General features: G+C 36.3%; 1 protein-coding gene across 1 annotated transcript; it reads right to left on the reverse strand.

The window, feature by feature from the left end:
- Window positions 1-1,215: 1,215 nt before the first annotated feature.
- LOC106057394 (C-type lectin domain family 4 member M-like) lies at window positions 1,216-22,033 on the reverse strand. Its single transcript, XM_056008578.1, has 7 exons — window positions 21,790-22,033; window positions 19,368-19,447; window positions 11,213-11,270; window positions 10,553-11,086; window positions 6,941-7,090; window positions 4,557-4,739; window positions 1,216-2,808 (listed from the first exon to the last, which is right to left on the reverse strand). Exons 1-7 carry the CDS (start codon window positions 21,845-21,847, stop codon window positions 2,690-2,692), a joined length of 1,182 nt encoding a protein of 393 aa, XP_055864553.1. The 5' UTR covers window positions 21,848-22,033; the 3' UTR covers window positions 1,216-2,689.
- Between the last annotated feature and the right edge of the window lie 3,082 nt (window positions 22,034-25,115).

The raw sequence follows: 25,115 nt of genomic DNA on the forward strand, positions 1-25,115 counted from the left end.
TGTACATTTCCGGTAAATGTCACGCCGTAGTGTGTAATATATCTCTTTCTTAATAATATTCCTTGCGTATAGGCGGATCCGATAGGGATACGACGAGGGCCGCCTTTGAGTTTGTGTGATAACACAAACTCTTTTTGTAATCTTGTTTTTATTATTATTATTTTGAGCTCCGCGTTTCTACGAAATACATCACAATATTACGCGGTGACGTGGAAAAAAAAAAGGATAAGTAGTCTGCTAACATGTGACCTACTTTCCAAAAACAACCTTGACCCGCAAACTGTAAAGTAGTAAAGCTTTGTGTTTTCCTAACCAATTAAAAGAAAAAGAAACTTATATTAAAACGCACTAAACGTAGAAAGTAAAAAAAAAAGGGTTGGTGGTGTTTAGCTGCGAAGCGTTACCGCGAATGTTTCTGGTTTCAGGAAGTGACCTTTGGCTTTCATTTCGGTTTCGCTTTGTTCATTAGTACTGACCTTATGTTCTCGAGTAGCCTATCTATCACTGAGTTGACAAGCATAGTTATTTTTTGTTTGTTACAAATCCTCTTATTGGCTTGCAAAATCATTATTATTATGTGTATACATTTTTCTTGATATTGATAAAAAAAAAACATGAAGTCTTTCACTCTTCATCAGAAATATTAGTAACAAATTCACAGGCATGTCCTTCAAGGGACATAATTTCATAGAGACCCCATTTTCTCAACACCTTGCCCATGCTAAGCCATGTTGAGCCAAGTTCATGGGTTCAGTATGGTTGAACACTCAGTGGACGGCTGTTTTAACAATGATCTTCCTAGAAATTAGACAGTTTATATATGTCATTGGAAAACAAAATAACGGCCTTATTGGCCACACGGTGAAAATTGGTTTGACAATTATAATTTTCAAAACGTAATTATCTTTTTATTTTGAACACGATTTCATTGGGGAATCCCCGCACTCGACTCAAATGTTTCTTTACAGACGTTAATTCAAAAAAAAAAAAAAAGATGATGTTAATGTCCCACACACCGTGAATGTAGTCATGTTAACCAATGACTTAAATTCTACCAAGTCATTTGTTTTCTTGTCTGACTCAGGCAACCCATTCTATTCTTCACTAGCAAATAAAGATTAAGGATGAGTACAAAGCTTCACATGGCAACGCAACACACAGTTGCGGCCTGCACATTTTCCCCTCATAACATAACTAAATAAATAAACGAGGGTACAAGATTATAAGCGTTTATTCTGATTTTTAAAAAAAATAAAGAAACTAATTAATTCTTGTTTGTTACAACACAAGTCTCTTTGAAATAATAATAGACTCTCAGGTTATTACTCTATAAATACTTTAATATTACAACAAGTTATGTAAATACGAACATTTCATTTCTCTTCCTGTCAATTTCTCCCGGCTTCCCCTTTTCAACATCCCTTCCATTCATTACACAAATTTGCACCATTATTCATGCACACCGTGCTGCGCTACGACCGTAACAATGTTTATATTCAAAACATCAAGCAACAATGTGTTTCTACAAAACAATGGCAGTAATGATAAACATGCAAAATAAGCGAACTCAAAGAATAGCAGAAAAAAGAAAAAGAAGACTGGGCGAAATTTCAAACATAGATGGGTCATATTATATAAGGGGGGAAAAAAAAGAGCTGTTGCCAACTTAAACGCTATAGTGTGTTGGGGGTCAGGGATATCTGATATTGTGTTGATTGTTCTGGAGTAGAGTATACTTGTATCATTTTTCTGTCTTTAGGGGGTTCATTGGTTAGGTAGTATGTCTTTGATATTAAATAATATTTCTATTACTGTTATTATATTTTTAGGTTAATCACTTTTCAATTGTTTATGATTTAATACTTGTGAATTATGGTAACTTACAAATAAAAACATATTAAAAAAAAGCCCACAAAAGAGGCAAGATGGCCCATAAAGGAGGCATATAAAGCCCAAAAAAGAGGCAAAGAAAAGAGGCATAAAGCCCAAGGATTCCTATGATGATAAAGCTAAAACTGAATAGCGCAAATTCTGAGGTTTCCTTAAAAAAAAAAAAAAAAAAAAAAACGCTATAAATCCTGTTGTGCTAAAAATGAAATAATTTAGAAATGTGACTTTACTGTTGCTATGTGTGTAAAAAAATTAATTATCATATACAATGTGATATACATAGCTTATTAAAACTATAGCCTGTACACCCGAAAGAGTGGCTATGTTCAGTAATCTGCCGTAGATGTAAATCCTAAATAGGAGAGCTACTTCAACATTTTAAAATAAGATCATTAAACAAATGCAGTTTATTTAAAGGAGGCAAGATGGCTGGGTGGTAAAGCGATGGTCCCGGGTTTAAATCCTGCTGAAGACTGGGATTTTTAATTTCGAGATTTTTAGGGCGCCATTGAGTCCACCTAGCTTCAGTGGGTACCTGACATTAGTAGGGGAAAAGTAAAGGCGGTTGTTCGCTGTTCCGGTCACATTGTACCCTCGTTAAAGTGGGTCATAGACAGAGATGACCTATAGACCTCAAGGTCTGAAAGGGGAAACTTTTTTTTCTACAATTTATTCAAAATATTTAGTGTACGCAGTTTAATCCTTACATCAAAAAAGTTTGAAAACAAATGGCGAATTCTATTTCTTAAAAACCTAAATAATTTTATTTCAAAAAAAAAAATTGTTAATGTTCTGATTCCTAAATTGGCTGTTCACAAATATAATGGCTCTGTCCGAAGCAGTTGACGTCATTCAATAGCTTTTCGTTTGGGTAATAGGCGACACAATCTTCGTTGCCGGCATGGTCGTTCGGTTCGCCTGGATAGAAAAATATAAAATTTAAAATGTTTTTATGTATGTTGAAAGTAAGCATTAAAATTCATTCCAGAGAATTCTTAATTATTAGTACCGGTACTGCCATTAAGAAGCTAGAACAAGGTATCAAATTTAATGAAAGAATAACAACTAAAAAAAATATAAATATATTAGGACCTACTTTATTAACAGATACATACAAGAATAGTCAATGTGTTTTATGAAGCCTAACAGAATGTGTGTTTCTGAGATACACACTTGCTTATAATTACAAGTAAAAGTAAGTAAGTAAAGTCCCCCTTACAGACCGTGCGCTCTATGGGACGGATGATGTAAAGGTCATTTGTGTTTGTGGCCCACGGTTAACGAGGGTGGCATGTGGCCAGCACAACGACCAACCGCCCTTACATTTCCCTAAATAATGTCAGGTACCCATTAGAGCTGAGAGGACTTTGAGACGCACTAAAATCCCGAAATTAAAAATACCAGTCTTCACCAGGATTCGAACCCGGAATACTCAGTTCGGAAACCAAAAGCTTTAACGCTCAGCCAAAGATAGTGTATATTTGTTAGTAGTAATGAGGCTAAGAGACAGTTTTAAAAAATACGTTTACTCTATAAATCGCTCTATTTTACAGTAAAATACAAAGGACTGGATGTGTTACATATGTAATTGAGTTTATAAAGAGAGTTTGTGTTTTCAAGCAAACTCAGGGGCGGTCTAAAAAGGGTCCAAATTTAGGAAAATTTGGAAAACAATGCAGATAACAAGGCACGTTTTCAGCACAAATATATCAAAAGCTATGGAGTACGGACCATCATCCAACTAAATCCTACCTCCTTCTGTATAACATGTACTGGTGCGGTGATAACATCCGGACTGATCACATAAAACTAAAAGCTGTTTTTTCCTTCGGAGTCGCCAAAAGCATCTCTTAGAGAGAGCGTATTGTTTCGATTTTCACTATCCAGGCTCTCTGCAAACTGCAAACCACGAAACAGCCAGTTCAAAGAACGTGACTACTCAGGACGCCAAAGTAACGTAACACTTTAATGTCCAATAAAATCACAGCCAATACTGTACAGTTGGCAACACGTAACACTGGCTGTACAAATATCTCACGTTAACAATCGTATCGCCGTATCAACTCTTGTGCCGCAGTATCAAACACCACTGGCCTCTCCGCTTCGTTCCGGATTAGCTCTGGGTTTCACTGTTCATACCTAACTTCACACAATAAGCTCGCTGTCTCGGACTTGATCGCAGATGAAGGTCAAGATGTTGTCTTGTACTCGCGAGGTGTCCTTACTATAATCCGCACCGATCCGTCGTGATGCGCTACACGGTAGCACACCACTGTACCTCACTGATCTAAGCCTAAACCAGGCCGTCTAGTGAACTCTTGGACTGCGAAACCATCGCTCTTTATATAGGATCCCAGAAGGCTTTCTAGAACCGCGCTCGACCCTTCTGGTTGATCGCGTGACCTATTTAAGGTGACTGAGAAGTGTTCATTTTAGGTGTATCTTGAAATTTCGCCAGTCATCGCTGCTGACTGTCACCATTCATCACGTTTGACCTCAAGTCTTGCTCTGGCCAGGGGGGGGGGGGTTGGCTTCGGCTGACTACTCACACACTTCTACTACCCCTATCCGCACCGACAATCAAAGTTAGAACAGTATGTTCATCTGAATGAAAAAAAAATATTCGCAGTTTTAAATTTAAAATAATAATAATAATAAGCACATACCAGTCCTGAAGAAACTTTGTATAGAACTCAGATTGCTGATAGAATCGTCGTCTGTCCATCTAAATATACCCTCCGTTACAAAGTCTGTTAGACCAATGTAAAACTCTTTATTTCCAACATTATTTGTTGCTAGCAGGTTGAATTTGTCTCTAGTCTTAAGTGTCATCAGATGGGCCCCTAAAGCTGCAAAGATAAACAAATGGTTGGCATACTATTTAAGTAACAAACGAAAGAAATATTAATTATTTTTTCAATGTGTAATAACCTTACTAGTTTTACATTGTACTAAAGTTTCAAATTATATCAAACTAGCCATATTTGCGTATCACTTTCGATGTAGTCACTGAGAGTGTTTTGTAAACAATTAAACGAAATAATAATGTTATAAGTAAGTAATATTTTTTTTAATTATTATGTATAAAGCGTAAGTTAATAAGTAGATCTAGACTTTCTAGATCTAGACATTTCTAGTAAGATAAGTATCATCTAAAGGCTACATTAATGACAGAGATAGTTTACCCAAGCGGAGAATGATTGTGTACAGATCTATATTCTAGACCTAGATCTACTTATAAAATAAATATGTTTTTGTTTGTTTTTTGTTTCCATGATGTAAGCTATACGTAGACAAATAGTACCTACCAATAGAAGGTAAAATGTTTTCTGTATAAGTTTTAATAGTGCAGATCTAAAATAAGTAAAAATATAGATCTAGTGGTAAATCTCGCTGTCTTGTTAACATTTTATAAAATGGAAGTAGATTTTAGATCTAAATGTGTATGTATTCTTAATTAAATTTAAAAGTATAGTCAAACGTATATTTAAGTGAGTAAAATATTGAACTCTCAATGATCTAAATATAACGCAAAATAGAGTTTATTCAATTTATTAGTCAAAAGCCAACATCTGTTTTTATATTTATTTATAGTCGAAAGTTCATGACCTCAAAACGTGTTGCCTTGGTGAATACTGCAGGCGTGTAGGTGACAAAAAGCAATAAAATAAATTTTATAATCAAATCAAATCCGTGAATGTAATTGTTTATATAACATTGATAGTTTAAGTTTATGTAGCTCTAGACTTAGAATCTAAACAATTTGAATGCCGCAGTAGTCTAGTCAATAAATAAAAAAAAACTTTGAGCCTATTTTAGTAAAAGACTATAAACACTGTGATGTGAGCTTGTGTCGACCTAGGTGTATTTTGTTGACCTAGATACATTAGCCGTGTTTCATTCATCATTTCGTTGTTAAGTTGCCAAGAAGTCTAAATGCGCTATAGTAAATCTTAAGGAAAAAAGTAAATTGAAAATAAAGACTTAAAATTAAACCGAATCTGTAACTGTAGGCTTAAATGCTTTAAAAAAACACATTGGGAAGTAAATTGTATTATGTAAGTAGTTTATTAGTTTATTAATATGCCTTTATGATGCCAAATATTATGACCTCTGGCGTTAATTTCATTCGTATCACTACGCGGCCCAAGTAATGGTGCGCGCGAGCTACGAAAAGTGAGTCAATGCGGCTAAAGCTATTCGCATTTAGAGCAAACGATTTTATGTAAAAAAAAATGTTTTGTAAACTCAAATTTTAATTGTGCATCAAATAATGAAATGAATAGACACTTATTTGTATGTTCATGTGTAAAATAACAAAATTATGTTTTCTTGAATGAGAGCTAATTTTTGTCTAGAGATTTTCATCTCTGCGCATGCGTGACCACTCTTTTAGACACAGCATGTAAACATGGCCTAGATTTATAAGATACAATACTTTTATAGAGTTGGGCAACTTTTTTTTTGAAGGTCTTAAGTTAGTTTTAGGGCTACAATACATACACTACGGTCTAAGTTAGTACTCAAGGAACATTTCTGCCAAGATTGGTGAAACGGTTTTGATTTCTATGCGGGGGCATACATACATACTTTCTACTTTATATATTAAATAGACATTCATCAATAATTTCGTGTGTTTTTTTTAAAGATAAGAAAAGATAATTTTTATTGATCCAATCAAATGAAAATTTAGTTTGACTACAATTGACAACCTCAACTTTTATGTTTGTGCTATAATTAAATCTTACACAGACAAAACTAAAAAATGAGATTAAATATAAATATAATTCATATTTTAAAAATTAAACATTTTAATAATAAGAGTACTAGTAACAAGTCATATATATATATAAAGAGACAGACAGACATACAGACATACAGATAGATAGATAGATAGATAGATAGATAGATAGATAGATAGATAGATAGATAGATAGATAGATAGATAGATATAGATAGATAGATAGATAGATAGATAGATAGATAGATAGATAGATAGATAGATAGATAGATAGATAGATAGATAGATAAAGAGAGAGAGGGAGTTAACCTTTGCAGCTGCCTCTAGCACCAAAGAAATCCAGCGGAGCAGATGACACCCAGACACAAGCAAAGAGCTGACCATATGTAATCTTGTCAAAGCCACGCTTGCAATTACCTCTAGAAGTAGTAATTGTAGTGGTTTCCATTTTGAGTGTTGCTGAAATTTGAAGTTTATATATATATTGGATAATTGACCAACTGTGTAATTGTGTATACAATAAAGGTTTGTTAGATTTTTGCTAATTAGTTTTTAGTTGTGAAATCTTAAAAGCTCATCAAACCGTCACTTTCTTACTTGACGTTTACATAAAACAATGGTGCTCTTTCAAAAGTGTGTATGTGTGTCAGTATTTATTTTATAATATTTGTATTTAAAAAACTATCATTGTATATTTAGTATATATATAAAAATATAGTATACTAGTCGACCTGCGGCGTAGCATACGCCGCTATTTTGCAGGGCCGACCTTAGACCACTGCAACCTATGCCACCGCAGTGGGCCCCGCACTTTTATAGGACCCGCGCTAATTTTAGGTGTATTAATTATAAAATTAAACCATTTTATAACTTTAACAGATTTCCCGAGGCCTCCTGTCGATTTAACAAGAGAGCCTGGAAATCTCCTGAAATTGCAAAATATACGAAAAAGTCCTGGAAATATCCGGAAATTATTAAAATCTTTTGAAAACTCATACAAATCTCCTGAAATATATAGACGAAAATTGTCATTTTAGCTTGTCATTCAATATGGAAAACACCAATCCTACGCGCGATTAAAAAAAAACGGCATTATGCAATACCCGCAATTGTGGAATCTAGTGAAAGAAGCTTCTCGCGCCTCCAACTAATGAAGAATTACTTAAGATCAACAATTCTAGTAGATAGATTGAAACATTTGGTAATTCTTGCTATTGAGCGTGATCTATGTAGGAAATAGAATTTTTATGATGTACTGTTTGACTTCGCTACACGCAAGGCTCGTAAAGTAATTCTTTACTTAGTAAAGAATGAATAAAATGCAAAGACGAATTTATTTTCTAATACAAACTCTTAATTTTCACTTATCATCCGTATCCTTACCCAAACTTGGCCCCCGCGAAATCCGTTTCGCATAGGGCTCTACAATGGTTTAGTCCGGTTCTGCTATTTAGTGACGGATGAATACAACTTCCCCCCCCCTCTTTTTTTTTTGTCTCTAAAATTACCTAGGATAACTCCCTATGTCCGAGTTGCAAAATTAAAAGAGTGATCTTTCCATAGTGTCCAAACTCTTGAGCGTGCTCTGTCGCCTCGATAGTTACTACAGAGTAGATTAATTCCCTCCTCCCTTTTTGTTTTAACGTGAGGTAGAAATGAAAAAAAAAAAAAGTGATATTGCAACGGCCCGGCCCTGCTATGTTGTGACTACGTGTTCTCCCCCCCCCCCCCCCTTTGTTTTCTCGTGGACGATCCGCAGAAATAGGAGAGTGATCTTTCCTTTACTTCTCATTTAAACTGTTGAGGGAAGAAGAGAAATATATAGATAGATATATGTAGTGGGGCGTCATGATTTCAGACAATCTAAAAATTAATTCCCCACCCCCTTTAGTTGGGAACATTTTACACATTTAGCTGCTTTGTTACCAGCCTCTGGGCTCCATTTATAAACTTTATTTTCGTCAGAACAATGGCAGGACATTGCTTTGCAGTCACCTTTTTTTTGAAGGTCCAAACTCCGCTCGCTAGCAGCGACCCCCGGTCCGTTTAGCAGTAATGAAGAGGTATCTGCTGTCATTCACTTCCTTTAGAAAAGGGGTTCTCAACCTGTGCGTCGCGACCCTCTTTGGAGTCGATTGACGATTTGCCAGGGGTCGCCTAAGACCATCGAAAAAATAGAGATTGTTTTTGTCTCTTCTTCTAGTGCTGTGTGTGTTTGTGGAGGGGTCGCAGCAAAGAGGGGGATTGTAAAAGGGGTCGCCGAGCTTAAATGGTTGAGAACCGCTGCTTTAGAATGAGCCTATCCTACTAAAGGCTTAATTCTAAGAAAAATAAAAAAAAGAACGAACTTGTAATGAGGATTCATTACGAACATTGATGGTAAATATATATAAACCAGTCGAACCACAGCTTAGCATACGTCGCTACTTTGCAGGGCCGGCCTTAGGCCACTGCAACTATGCAGTGGGCACCATTTTATATCTTATAACAAATTTCCCGCGACCGATTTAACAGGAGATACTGGAAATTTCATGAAATCGCAAAATATAAAAAAAAAGAAGTCCTCTAAATTTCAGGAAATTATTAAAATCTTTTTGAAAACTCATAAAAATCTCCTGAAATATATAGACAAAAATTGTTATTTTGGGGTGTCATTCAATATGGAAAACGCCAATCCTACGCGCGATAAAAAAAAAATGACATTATATAATAGCCTACCCGTAATTGTGCAATCTGGTGAAAGAAGCTTCTCGCGCTTCAAATTAATATAGAATTAGGTCAACGATTCTCAAAGATTAATTGAAAAATTTTGGTTATTTTTGCTACTGAGTGTGATCTATGTAGGAAACAGAATTTTTATGATATACTGTATGACTCGGCTACTCGCTACTTGCTACTCGCAAGGCTCGTAATGTAATTCTTTGCGTAGTAAAGAATGAATAAAATGCAAAGACGAATTCATTTTCTAATACAAAATTGTCACATATTATCCGTATTTCTAACCAAACTGGTTCCGTTTCGCATAGGGCCCCACAAGGGTTAAGTCCGACCCTGCTATTTATGGACGGGTAAATACCATTTGTTCTTTCTCCCCCCCCCCCTCCTCTTTTTTTTTTGCCCGTGGGGTAACTCTTCTCCGACTTGCAGAAATAAAAGTGTGATTTTTCTATGACTTCTTGGTGGTGTCAGAAATGGTTGAGCCATGAAGAGAATTATATATAGAGATGAATACATAAATATATATATATATATATATATATATATATATATATATATAGAGAGAGAGAGAGAGAGAGAGAGAGAGAGAGAGAGGGAGAGAGAGAGAGGGAGAGGGAGAGAGAGAGAGTAGTTTATGCTTTTCGAACACCTATAGGCCAAAATTTAAAAGTTTGACTTTGACAGCGCATTATTTGAAAATGGTTTGACATAGAAAAGAAAATGAAGTATCAAAATCTTCTTTAGTTTAAGGAAAATAAGGATGACTACTTATATTTGTACCCCTGACCTATATTTGTTATTATATTTAAGGCCAAAGAGACCAGTGTTTTCATTTAATTCAAACAAATTTGACACACATTATTTGATTCCAAACACCATTTATTTCAAACAGTTTCTATATTTTGACATCAATAAACTATTATTTTTTTATTCTAAATATACTAAATTTTAAGATCCCCAGGCATAGCCCCTCGCATGAAATCATTATAGTGGGCCGTGTGTGTGCATAAATACGAACAAAAAAAAAATATGAACAAACTTATTTGCTACCAAAATTAAGTCAATGAGATAGTGACTTCTATACCGACTTTTAATTTTATGTTTGCATGATTAGATGTGTGTTGAATGTTTGTAATTTTTGTTTATTCATTGAATAAATTTCTAATAGAGATTATTATTAGTAGTATTTAGAATAATAATTACCCTTTTCAATGTTTTGATTCAACGCTTCTTGAATACGAGACAAATTAGCAATAAGATTGTAGACATTTTCTTCCATTTTCAATAGTTTTCGACTGTTTTCATCTTGTTTTTCTTCGCCATTATTCACGCGTTCTAGCAGACGACTCACTACTGTAGTCGTATTTACCAGACGATCTGTTAAGTCTTCTTCGACACTCAATATTTTTTGCCTGTTTTCCTCCTGTTTTACTTTGCCTTCATCCACACGTTCGAGCAGACGACTCACGACCATGGTCAAGTCATCTGTAGTTAATTTCCCAACATTTATTGTAATATCAGCATCTAGCACATTATCTTGGCTTGTAGAGTTCCTGACATGTGCCAGACAGAAATATTTCCCAGAATCTGTGAATTTCGGATTTGTCCAAGTGACCTGAAGATACGAGTGCATTGCTTGATTCTCGTTGATTTGTCCTTGAACTTGAATAGAGCCAGGGTTTTGGCTTGTACCCACCGGTTGGTCTTTAGAAATGCGGGCGATGATTCTTTTTGTTTCTAATTAAAAGAGAGGGGGAAAAAAATATTCACGTCTTAGCACATTAGTTTATGTTTACGTAATTGACTTGTATAACAAAAGCGACATCTTTATAAGATGTCAATGATGATCTATTATGTCCTTACCGTGCAGTATGTACAAGAGGTGAACATTTGCATCTTGGATTGGATTATTACCGGACACCTGAAACATAGGTAAACATTTCACAAACATAACAAGAACTAAGGGAGTTCATCTAGTCTTTAGACTCCATGGGAAAATATGACAAAACTTCTAGAATTGAGCCTAAAAATTAGAACTAGAAGGGAAGATTTTATACGAGATTTAACCAACAATAAGAAAAGGTATAAAAAAATCTAAATGGAAACATCTCCGCACTTAAAACTTATCAATAAAGTACAAGTTATGTCCCTTATTTAATATCAAACAAAATAATAAATTACTAATAATTAATTCTCTAGTTGTTTTTTAATTCACGTTTTGCCAGGTACAATAAATAAATGTTTAAAGTTGTTACGTTCCTTTCTAGCATGAGACTCTTTAAACAGTACATTAACACTAAAACAACAACGTCATCGCTTAGAACTCATTTTAATTCTCATGAACACTAGAACACTATTTCGTTTCTATTTTCTCCATTTTCTTTTCTCCTCTCCGTTCAACACGCATTCGCACCATTTCACATTTACATTAACATGCGCACGTAACACCCCCCCTGTTTAACAAGTTCGATGTACATCGAACGTCCAAAATATAAATTGTCACATATCTTATCAGCCTATTCCAAGTTAAAACTACTTTAAATTCTCTGTAACATAGAGAACCATAATGTACTACAAAACAAAATCATACACAATGACATATTAATACCAATACAATTCTAACATTAGATTTAACATATAGCATTTATATTCACCCATTGTGACAGTAACAATCACAATACTAATTGTTATTATGAACAATTGACACATATATATATCTATGCATATCTCTATGTAATCATGCAGATTTCGTTAATACCACTCCCCGCCTATAATTCAATTTAAATCTATATCTGTTCACTAATCATTGTTGTGTATACTCCCAATTGGAAAATCCTCTGTGGAATATCTACTACACTCCGTGCCAGAATTTACAATTGTAAACAATAAAATAGATTAATTCTTAACAGCATGTAAGTAATCATTATATACCCTACACAATCTCACCAACCTAAGTACATCGTGATAATGTATCTGCCACAACATTTTCTTTCCCTGGTATTGTCTTGATCTCAAATTTATAGTCCATCAGTTGTAATGCCCACCTAGCAATTCTATTATTACCACATTTATTTAAATTAATAAATGCCAACGGAGCATGATCAGTCCATAATTGGAATTTAGCCCCCATCAGATAAAAACTTAGCTTTGTTATGCACCACACAATTGCCAGCCCCTCTTTTTCAATAGTTGCATAGTTTAACTCTGCAAGGGTTAGTTTCCTGCTTACATAAAAAACAGGGTGTGCAATTCCACTATACTCTTGCATCAAACAGCCCCCTATAGCTATGGATGAAGCATCCGTTGCCAAAATAAATTCTCTAGTACTATCGGGCAATTTTAATATTGGGTTTTCAGAAAACACCCTCTTAATCTTGTCTAGCGATCTTTGACATTGTTCAGACCAAACTATAATGTTAGATTTCCCTTTCTTGGTAAGATTTGTAAGAGGTTCAATCATTTCTGCAAATTTTGGAACAAATTTTCTATAAAAATTGCATAGACCTAAAAGGCTTCTAATTTGTTTTTTTGTTTTTGGTACACTAATATCCATTATTTTTGCAACTGTTTCTTCCAGTGGTGTAATTGATTCATTTTTTATCTTGTATCCCAAAAAAGGAATTTCACTAAGTCCAATTTTTATTTTTGTTGGTTTCAATGTCAGATTGTTTTCCTTGATAATAGCAAATATCTCTCTTAGACTCTGTAAGTGTTCGTTCCAGTCCTCACTGAAGATGCAGATGTCATCCAAATAGCAAATAGTGTCTCTTCTGTGGCCCAGTATCTTTGCCATCATCCTGTTAAAAGTGGCTGGGGCATTTACTAAGCCAAAACTCATCACATTCCACTGATAGACTCCGAATGGTGTCTTAAATGCGGATAGTGGTTTAGCTTCTTCCTTTAGAGGTACTTGCCAGTATCCTCTAGAAAGGTCCAACGTGGTGAAAATTTTCGCTTTTTTCAATTTAGTAAACATTTCCTCTGCCTGTGGCATTGGGAATGGGTCAAATTCTGTAACTTTATTTAGTTGGCGGTAATCTACACACAGTCTAATGTTACCACATTTTTTTTTAACCAGTACAACTGGTGCAGCACATGACGAATTAGATGGTTCTATCACTCCCAATTGAAGTAGTTCATTTATTTCTTTCTGTAATGCTTCTCTGTGATGCAATGGTACAGCATATTGAGGTAGTTTATTTGGAACTCTGCCTGTTAATTTGATATCATGTTCTATGATATTCGTTTTTCCTGGTAAATCTGTAAAAATATTCTTAAAATCTTCCAATAATGTTGTTACTTCCTTAGCTCTGTCTGACGAGATTCCCTTCACTTCCACATCTTTCCATGTTTGACTGGCATCAGTTGAAATTGTTTCTATGTGTCCCAATCTTTCTTCTGTCTCAATGTCTACACTCACGGATGTACCTATGACCAATGGATCTTCTTTACTGCTTTTTTCACTTTTTTGTTTCGACCTTAATTCTTTTAGCATATCCACATGAAATATTTTCAGCCTTGAATCAATATTAATTTCATAATCCACATCACTAATTTTCCTTGTTACCTTATAAGGACCCAACCATTTCGTGAATAGTACATTCTCCTTATCCTTTAGTAATACCAAAACATCTTGACCTACTTCTAGTTTGGTCAATTTCCTGTGTTCATTCACCCTAGACTGTGTTAGTTCATTTTTATCAAGCACATGTTTGCTCGCTTCCTCACAAGCCTTTATTACTTTATTTCTAGTTTCTGTCACTATATCGTAACTTTCTTTATTTCCAACATGTTCTTGTGGGAGTATTAGTTCTTTTAGGATTGCCATTGGGCCTCTTGGATTTCCTCCATAAATCATCTGAAATGGCGAATACCCCGTGGTTTCGTTACGGCTCTCTCTGTATGCGAAAAGGATTGAGGGTAATGCCACATCCCATTCTTTGGGATTGTCATCTGCTACTTTCGACAACGCCTTCTTTAACGTACAGTTAAAATGTTCACAAATACCGTTGCTCTGCGGGTGGTACGGGGCTGTAAACCGTTGCCGAATTCCAAACATTTTCAAAAATGTTGTCGTTAGTTGGCAGTGGAACTGTGTGCCCCTATCTGACAGTACCTCTTCAGGAAATCCAAACCGTGTAAATAGTGTATATAACGCTTGAACTATATCACTGGCTTCAATTCTTTTTAGTGGGATCGCTTCTGGCCATCTTGAGCAAACGTCTATTACAGTTAGAATATATCGATGACCCCTATTTGATATCACCGGCATGGGTCCAATCAAATCAATCGCAATCTTCCTAAATGGCCTTTCTGGTATATCTACCTTTTGTAATGGAGCTCTGATTTTTTTAGTGCCTTTCATTTGACAAACTTTGCACGACAACACATAATTTTTGATGTCTTTGCTAATAGATGGCCAATAAAAGTCCCTAAATATTCTTTGTTTTGTTTTGTGAATTCCCATGTGGCCTGCATATGTTTCATCATGCCCATTCTTCAATATAACATTTCTAAATTCAGCTGGTACAACAACCTGTATAATTTTTCTTCCTTGTGACTCAATTTCTCTTACCAAAATTCCTCTTTCTATATAAAATCTTCCTCCTCTACCTCCTTTCTGGGCCAACTGACGCATCTCTGGGTCATTTTTTTGTTCTGTAATAAACCTTTCCTTGTTGAATACTACATCATTAAGTTCTAATGTTTCTGAGTTTCCTATTAATCCTTCTTTTTTTTTTTCTTATCTGGTAACTGAAATAATTTTTCCAGATCTCCTGCATCCAGGTCCTTACATTTGGATCGAGTAATACTCATTCCGAAACACTTCTTCCAATTTCCCATATCCTTTTCATTGCAATTCTTTATACCTGGAATATTTCCAATAATCAAATCAATATGAGCATGGTCTATTACACATGCATCCACAATTACAGTAAAATATGGTGTATCAATTTTAATTCTAGCAACTGGTAATTGTACAGTCTTCCCATCAAACATCACACAATTCCTGGTTTTGCCGGTATATTCTTGTTCTTCTACTAATTTCTTATTAACACCCACAATTGTACTGCCTGAATCTCGTATCGTCCTTGCTATTTTGTTTCCCACGAAAGTCTCAAAATACTCAAGGCTTCCTGCACATGTTAACATTGAAAGGCTTTGATCTCTTCTATCTCTCACTCCGACGTATCTTCCCTGTACATTTCTTTGGTATCGCCCTCGGTTACTATAAAAATGTCCTTGTCTACTACCCATTTGGTTCCTTCCTTGTCCTCTAAATCTATTTTGTTCATCATATCTAAATCGTCTTCCATTGTTGATGTAGTTGTCACGTGTATCTCTTGTTCTGTTAAATGCAACTATTTCTTCTATGTCACTGCCTCTGGATAGTTTCTTATCGGGATGTGCCACTTTATAAGCCCTTATCAGTCTCACTATGTCTTCTATGGCTTTTGGTTTCCTCTCCAACAAAAATATTTTTAATTCCTCCTGACACTCATAAATTGCTTTGTCTATCATTAGAAATGTCTTTAAACCGTCAAAGGTCTTTTCTATTTTAGCGGTTTCAGTCCAATTTTCAAAACTACTGGTCATTCTGTCCAGGAATGTCTGTGGGTCATCATTTGTTTCTATCGCACAGTTAACAAATTGTTCACGGTAATACGCCTCTGTTTTTCCGTACGTTCGTAGTAATTGTTCTTTCACCACGCTATAGCTGCTCTGGTTCATGCATATCTTCGATGGGACCTCTGCTACGAATGACTTCGATAATAAGAATGACCATTTGTCTTCGGGGTATTCAAGTTCCCTCATTTCAATTTCAAATTTCTTCAAAAAAATGTCTATGTCCATTTTAGCTTCTTCGAATATTGCACCTTTATACTTTGCTAGTTTGTTCCCTGTAGTTTCCCCTTTTCTTTTATCACTCTCTTTTTCTTGGGTGGTTTTTAACTTTTTCTCGGCCGTCTCTTTTTCGAACGCCAATCTCTCTCTTTCAATGGCAACTAATTCGTTTTTCTTTTCCCTTTCAATGGCTATCTTTTCTCTTTCTCTTTTGTCCTCCTTGTCTAATCTTTCCTTTTCTTTTTCTCTTTCTCTTTTGTCCTCCATGTCTAATCTCTCCTTTTCTTTTTCTCTTTCCATTGCTAATCTCTCCTTTTCTTTTTCTCTTTCCATTGCTAATCTCTCCCTCTCCATCAACCTTTCTTGTACGTATTTTCTTAGTTCTGCCCCTTCAAGCTCTAACAACCTTCCCTCTTCTTTCAACGCTGCTACCTCAGCCTTGTCCGCCATTTTCTATTACTATTAATCAAATTGAATAGTATCCTATCACTAGATCTAGACTATATAATATGATATCTCTACTATCTGTTGACAGGAGATCAACTGTGTATAAAGGACTACGTAGGTTTTACCTTTACGTTGGGCGCCACTTGTTACGTTCCTTTCTAGCATGAGACTCTTTAAACAGTACATTAACACTAAAACAACAACGTCATCGCTTAGAACTCATTTTAATTCTCATGAACACTAGAACACTATTTCGTTTCTATTTTCTCCATTTTCTTTTCTCCTCTCCGTTCAACACGCATTCGCACCATTTCACATTTACATTAACATGCGCACGTAACAAAAGTATCAACGTGATCGGAGAATAAGTGAGGGAAAGAAAGCGTTAACAATTATTTAAGGGGACTAAACCCAACAAATTTAGCCATATCTGTGAGTACTGAAGGAATAGTTTCCCTTGTTGGTATCAAACAAACAAAAATGAATGACCAGTAAATAATTGACTATATGTTTGCTTTTATTTATTATTGATTCATGTCTTGTCTACGCCAATGAATAATTGTGCGAAGTTTCAACTTGACCCGAGAATGGGTGTGGGAAAAATAGCGTGTAGACACTTTGTGGTATTAGCTTTGATAATATGCTTTGTAAAAACCAGCATTCGTAAACTATATAACAAGGGATACAATCCAGTAGACAATCAAGTCAGTCGGTATGTATAATCAATATGACTAGTTTGTCTTCACAATTCTATGTATGCTATTTTGGGTTTGCGATGACCTACTGGCCACTGTCAAAAAAAAGGCGAAAGTAAAACTCCATGGCATATCACGAGGTCCTTACGGCTAGCAAAGACCCTCCTCTAGGAAACAGTACCAGGAAGAAGAAGTAGAGGCAGACAGAGAAATACTCTGAAAGACACAAAGATAAAGGCACATTCCTCGTCCCATATGCTAGGACAAATTTGTACAAATACTCCTTCTTCCCTAGTGCTATTAGAGCATGGAATGGGTTGCCTGAGCTAGCCAGGAAAACCAGTGACTTGACAGAATTTAAGTCATTGGTTAATTTGCATAACTAAATGCATGACGCGTAGGACGTAATCATCTTCTTTTTTGAAGTAACGTCTCTATTATATAAGATAAGATAAGAATGGCTTGGCCTGCCATTGAAAGAGATTGTACTCAAAGCAAAAGACAGAGAGGAATGGAGAAAGATGATCGACAGATCATGTGTGGCTCCCCAACGGTTCCACAAGGCTAAAGGATAGTTGAAGGGGACCATCATTCTAGCACAGATAGTCTTGGATTGATTCAAACATAATTTGGCTGAGGATTTCTAATGAAACTTAAAGTAAGATTGATGCATCGAGTGCATAAAAGGTGGTGAACGGCTGATGTAAGGGAGCTGAAGGGTTAGACCAGCGGTTCTCAACCTTTTATGCTCGGCGACCCCTTTTTACAATCCCCCACTCTGCCGCGACCCCCCCCACCCACACACATACAGCAATATACAATAACAATCCATATTTTGGATGGTCTTAGGCGACCCCTGGCAAATCGTCAATCGACCCCCAAGGGGGTCGCGACCCACAGATTGAGAACCCCTGGGTTAGACAAAGACAAGAACCAGGACAACGTAGTCTACGTGTACTGACTGTAGATTTTAAAGTGAAGTGAAACATGCTGCTCTTTCATGTGTGCTTATGCGTATAACTACATTGACTGTGCCCTGGATGTGTTCAAAATATGCAGGTCACAGCTGGGGCTGCGTAGCCATCGTTAAAATTGCATTCCTCATTAATGTTTCAGACAAAGCCTTACTATTATTGCATTGACTGTATAAGGTTTATGTCTCGGAAGAAAATGGATGCACCTAGATGAGTCGCTGGTTTCAGTTTCACCTTGGGACGAGGCAGACTAAGGAGCGGCTAATTAAGCCAATTCTGGAGCAGCCACAGTTTGTGTATGTATATGCATGTTTTAGGGCTAGCTGACATGGCAGCTTTCTTTTCTTTCTCTTGACTAAGGCAGCTTCGTTATTTTTGCACTCGGCAAAGTTCTTTCCAGCACACAAAGTCTGTCTCCATTCTGTCCAGTCTTGAGCTATTGCCTCCCACATACTTTCATTGATGTCTGTATCTCTCGTGTTTCGCTTGCAGACATCTCTGTATGTTAGTCTTGTGCGGCCGCTGGGTCTGACTTCCATCAAAAGCTCAGCATTGTCGATGTCTTTAGGAATTCTTCCATCTAGCATGCGGATAACGTGTCCGTGTCCGAGTCTTCTCTATGTCAATAGGGCTTAGATACTGTGCATGCTGACCAATGCCAGAACGTCCTGAGTGGAAAAGCGATCCCGCCAGGAGATGAGCATTATGCGTCGAAAGCTGCGTAAGTGAAAACTATTTAGCTTATGCTCTCGGTATTAAAAGCTGTATATATTGGTCAATAAAAAGTCTAGTTAATTATGTTTGGAAGAACTGTAGCAAAAAACAAAACAAAGCAGCAGCCCACTGAAGTCAGTATCCTTAAGTGACGCTGGGGATGGATAGGTTACACCTTTCGTAAGCTTGCATCCAACATTACAAGACGAACCCTGACATGTAACCCCCCCCCCCGCTCACCAAGGAAAGAGGAAGAGATAACATGCTGGAAATACATGGCGCCAAGATTTCAATGCAGACGATGCAGCTTTTGTTTGTGTTACCTGTTTCTAATAGGCCTACCTTAACTGAACAACTCAGTATCAACGGCTGGAACTGCTCTTTTACTGTCTCAGAGTTGGCAGTAAAGATTACTGTCGGACCTTTAAGTAATAAAAAAAAAAAACAATTTTAACTCATCACGCGTAACAAAACATTACATAACACTGGGACGCAGCTAGGAATTTTCCATCATTTGGAGGGGGGAGGCTTGACCTTTTCAAGGGCCTCTGCATTTTGCGTAATATTTAATAATTAATGTAAAAAACAACATCACTCATTTGGGGGCCCCTCTCAAGCAGAGGCCCGGGGGAATTTTCAAATTCTCCCGACCCCTCCCCCACCGTATTTACGCCACTGACAAAAACTCTAAATAAATATTTTTTTTTTTTTTACTAAACAAGAAAAACATTTTAAAATGCATTTAAAAAAAAAACAATATATACCTCCATTGTACAACTATAAAATAAAAAAAAAATAATAATATTTTAACTCTCCACTACTGGGATGGCGATACCAACGTTGATTCCACCAGAATGTGGTAAATAATTACGGAGAGAAAGAGTTAAAGAAGAACATAATTCAAAATCGTGTATCGAACCAATGATTTTGAAACTGTCTTATGCGTGTGCCTAGGATAATTTGTATTCATCAATTCAGCCACTGGGAGATCGTTTTTATTTGATTATCTAAATTTATAATTCTCTTCATGGCTCAAGACTTTGGACACGCAATAAGTAAAGGAAAGATCACTCTTTTATTTCTGCAGGTCGGACGGACTAGAGTTACCTTACGATTTGTATGAATTTTATAAAGATTTTAATAATTTCCGGAAATTTCCTGGACTTTTCGTAAATTTTGCAATTTCAGGAGATTTCAAGGAGCTCCTGGTAAATCAGGCGGCCGCGGGAAATCTGTTATAAGTTATAAAATGGTTTAATTTTATAATTAATAAGGGAAAAGCAGATAAAAAAAATCTCCTGAAATATATAGTCAAAAAATTCTCATTTTGGGGTGTCATTCAAAATGGAAAACGCCAATCCTACGCGTGATAAAAAAAGGCATTATGCAATACCAGTAATTGTGAAATCTGGCGAAAGGAGCTTTCGCCTCAAACTAATGAAGAATTAATTGAGGTCAACAATTCTCGTAGATAGATTGAAACGTTTGGTAATTCTGGCTATTGAGCGTGATCTATGTAGGAAATATAATTTTTATGATAAACTGCATGAATTCCGGCCATGCTATTTAGTGACGGGTGAATACAGAGTAGATTATTTGTTCTCCTGCCACCCTCTTTTGTTTGCCGCTAAAACTACTTGGGGTAAAAATAAAAAAGAGTGATATTTCCATGACCTTTTGGTCACAACGGTTAAGTCCGGCCCTGCTATTTTTGACGGGTGAATACTACTTGTCCTCCCCCCCCCTTCTTATTTTCGTAGGATAACTCTAGTACGACTTGCAGAAATAAAAGAGTGATCTTTCCTTTACTTCTTGCGTGCCCAAACTCTTGAGCCATGAAAAGAATTATATATATAGATTTGCATACAAACTAAGAAGCTGCTCCCTACAGATCCGCACAAGGGTCCGCAATGCAGACAGTTTTCAACAGCACTATCAGATACTGCCCACCCCAATACTACCTACCTTCAAACAAAAAGTTTATTTTAAGTCATATTGCCTGCCACCAGTTGCACCCACTCACACGCACTGCTTGTCGCCTGCCCGAATTCGACTGGGTGAAAATTGCGTGAGTTTTTAGAGGACAAAGGAATGAGAGATTGTTGTCAACAGTGGAGTTCTGGTAAGTGCGTACGACAGACGGATGTGATTAAATGATCATTTTGTTACTAGTGACAAAGGGCAGTTGTGTCATTTCTTGACTCTGAAAACAATTCTCCCGTTAGGTGAGGGCCTGAAGGCTTTAATTACAACACAATTAATATTATGTACCATAAAAAAATTATATAATCAAAGTAAAAACACGTATCAATGCCTACTAAATTTTAGAATAAATAGTAAAAATATATACATATAGCTTGCTTCCTATTTTTTTAAAAGTTATCTGTTCATTGTTAGTGGCTTATACTTACAGTGACACACAAATATTATACATATTATATTATTTCAACAATTTTCAAAACATTATTTTACTAAATATGAAAATTGTATGAAATAAGGTTAAAAAATAAATAATTATTTCCCTTCCTAATTATAAACTCTCTTACTTTTATGCATTGTTTTTAAAAGCGGTTTATTTTTATGAAAAAAAAAGGGGCTTGCATAATTATTTAAAAAAAAAAAAAAATCGGCACACTTTCAAACTTTGCACGCTATAAAATAGGATGCAAATAGATTTTCATTAGCATTTTTACATTTTAAGAACCAAGCGTGACAGACAGACAGCGCAACTTTAGGGCCACTAATAAATTTAGTAAAAACTTACTTGAACAGAGCACTGTTGTAAAAGCGCAGAGGGCAAGCACCAGATGCAGGGTCTTCATGGTAATGCAATACAAATATGTAGAGAGATGCTGGATCTGCGGAACAACACGTTACTTGGGACAATGACTTATATACAAGAGTTCAGTAAAACAAAAAAAGGGTGAGCTGGTTTTGGTTTCTAGTTCTTTGATTTTGTCCCTTTCTAAGGTGCTTACATTGTCAAACTGAAAGTAAAAGGCATGCACTTATATAAGCTGCTTAGCAGAAGTAAAGTTTACTGTTTCATCATGACCCTTTATCCTAAATAGGTCAGTAGGTTTCTATGAAACAATATTTTCCTAAAAATAAAACACAGATTGTCTGCATCCCGTTTGGGGATAGTCTACAAGTGCATCAAGCGCCACAGGAGGTTATGTGAGGAGTGTGGAACAAACAAAAGAGGCTATGAGAGGAGTGTGGACAAGAACAAAAGAGGCAATGAGAGGAGTGTGGAACAAACAAAAGAGGCTATGAGAGGAGTGTGGAACAAACAAAAGAGGCTATGAGAGGAGTGTGGAACAAACAAAAGAGGCTATGAGAGGAGTGTGGAACAAACAAAAGAGGCTATGAGAGGAGTGTGGAACAAACAAAAGAGGCTATGAGAGGAGTGTGGACAAGAACAAAAGAGGCAATGAGAGGAGTGTGGAACAAACAAAAGAGGCTATGAGAGGAGTGTGGAACAAACAAAAGAGGCTATGAGAGGAGTGTGGAACAAACAAAAGAGGCTATGAAAGGAGTGTGAACAAGAACAAAAGAGGCAATGAGAGGAGTGTAGAGTAAAACAAAAGAGGCAATGAGAGGAATGTGGAGTAAAACAAAAGAGGCTATGAGAGGAGTGTGGAGTAAAATAAAGGAGGCTATAAGAGGAGTGTGGAGTAAAATAAAGGAGGCTATAAGAGGAGTGTGGAGTAAAATAAAGGAGGCTATAAGAGGAGTGTGGAGTAAAATAAAGGAGGCTATGAGAGGAGTGTGGAGTAAAATAAAGGAGGCTATGAGAGGAGTGTGGAGTAAAATAAAGGAGGCTATGAAAGGAGTGTGGAGTAAAATAAAGGAGGCTATGAGAGGAGTGTGGAGAAAAATAAAGCAGGCTTTGCGAGGAGGTTATGAGATAGGACGTGTCACACTGGCGTTTTCAGAAGAAATATGGAAGGTGTTTGTGTCTCCTATGGAGTTGCCGTGACAATGTCTGTTTGTAACAATGTCTGTTTGTTGTTCTCCCAACTTTTGACTTTCTCTTTTTTTTTTCTTCCGATTTCTTTTTCTTTCCAGCTTTCATTTTCATTTCTGCAGCTCATCTCTCAAGCGTATAGCCTGCTCAGTGCGCTATGGTCTAGTTTCTAATTTATAGATCATCTTTCATGCATATAGCCTGCTCAGTGCGCTATGATCTTATTTCTAATTTATAGATCATCTTTCATGCATATAGCCTACTCAGTGCGCTATGGTCTAGTTTCTAATTTATAGATCATCTTTCATGCATATAGCCTGCTCAGTGCGCAATGGTCTTATCTCTAATTTATAGATCATCTCTCAAGCGTATAGCCTGCTCAGTGCGCTATGGTCTTATTTCTAATTTATAGATCATCTTTCATGCATATAGCCTGCTCAGTGCGCAATGGTCTTATCTCTAATTTATAGATCATCTCTCAAGCGTATAGCCTGCTCAGTGCGCTATGGTCTTATTTCTAATTTATAGATCATCTTTCATGCATATAGCCTGCTCAGTGCGCAATGGTCTTATCTCTAATTTATAGATCATCTCTCAAGCGTATAGCCTGCTCAGTGCGCTATGGTCTTATTTCTAATTTATAGATCATCTTTCATGCATATAGCCTACTCAGTGCGCTATGGTCTAGTTTCTAATTTATAGATCATCTTTCATGCATATAGCCTGCTATGTGCGCAATGGTCTAGTTTCTAATTTATAGATCATCTTTCATGCATATAGCCTACTATGTGCGTTATGGTCTAGTTTCTAATTTATAGATCATCTTTCATGCATATAGCTTGCTCAGTGCGCTATGGTCTATTTTTTAATTTATAGATCATCTTTCATGCATATAGCCTGCTCAGTGCGCAATGGTCTTGTCTCTAATTTATAGATCATCTTTCATGCACTCAGTGCGCTATGGTCTAGTTTCTAATTTATAGATCATCTCTCAAGCGTATAGCCTCCTCAGTGCGCAATGGTCTTATCTCTAATTTATAAATCATCTTTCGTGCATATAGCCTGCTCAGTGCGCTATGTTCTAGTTTCTAATTTTTAGATCTTCTTTCATGCATATAACCTGCTCAGTGCGCTATGGTCTAGTTTCTAATTTATAGATCATCTTTCAAGCGTAATGTCTGCTCAGTGCGCTATGGTCTAGTTTCTAATTTATAGATCATCTCTCAAGCGTATAGCCTGCTCAGTGCGCAATGGTCTAGTTTCTAATTTATAGATCATCTCTCAAGCGTATAGCCTGCTCAGTGCGCAATGGTCTTATCTCTAATTTATAGAATATCTTTCATGCATATAGCCTGCTCAGAGCGCTATGGTCTTATTTCTAATTTATAGATCATCTTTCATGCATATAGCCTGCTCAGTGCGCAATGGTCTTATCTCTAATTTATAGATCATCTCTCAAGCGTATAGCCTGCTCAGTGCGCTATGGTCTTATTTCTAATTTATAGATCATCTTTCATGCATATAGCCTGCTCAGTGCGCAATGGTCTTATCTCTAATTTATAGATCATCTCTCAAGCGTATAGCCTGCTCAGTGCGCTATGGTCTTATTTCTAATTTATAGATCATCTTTCATGCATATAGCCTGCTCAGTGCGCTATGGTCTAGTTTCTAATTCATAGATCATCTTTAATGCATATAGCCTACTCAGTGCGCTATGGTTTAGTTTCTAATTTATAGATCATCTTTAATGCATATTGCTTGCTCAGTGCGCTATGGTCTATTTTTTAATTTATAGATCATCTTTCATGCATATAGCCTGCTCAGTGCGCAATGGTCTTATCTCTAATTTATAGATCATCTTTCATGCACTCAGTGCACTATGGTCTAGTTTCTAATTTATAGATCATCTCTCAAGCGTATAGCATGATCAGTGCGCAATGGTCTTATCTCTAATTTATAGATCATCTTTCATGCATATAGCCTGCTCAGTGCGCTATGGTCTAGTTTCTAATTTATAGATCTTCTTTCATGCATATAGCCTGCTCAGTGCGCTATGGTCTAGTTTCTAATTTATAGATCATCTTTCAAGCGTAATGTCTGCTCAGTGCGCTATGGTCTTA

This window comes from Biomphalaria glabrata, chromosome 13 (genome assembly GCF_947242115.1).
Source record: "Biomphalaria glabrata chromosome 13, xgBioGlab47.1, whole genome shotgun sequence".
NCBI classification, from domain to species: domain Eukaryota; kingdom Metazoa; phylum Mollusca; class Gastropoda; family Planorbidae; genus Biomphalaria; species Biomphalaria glabrata.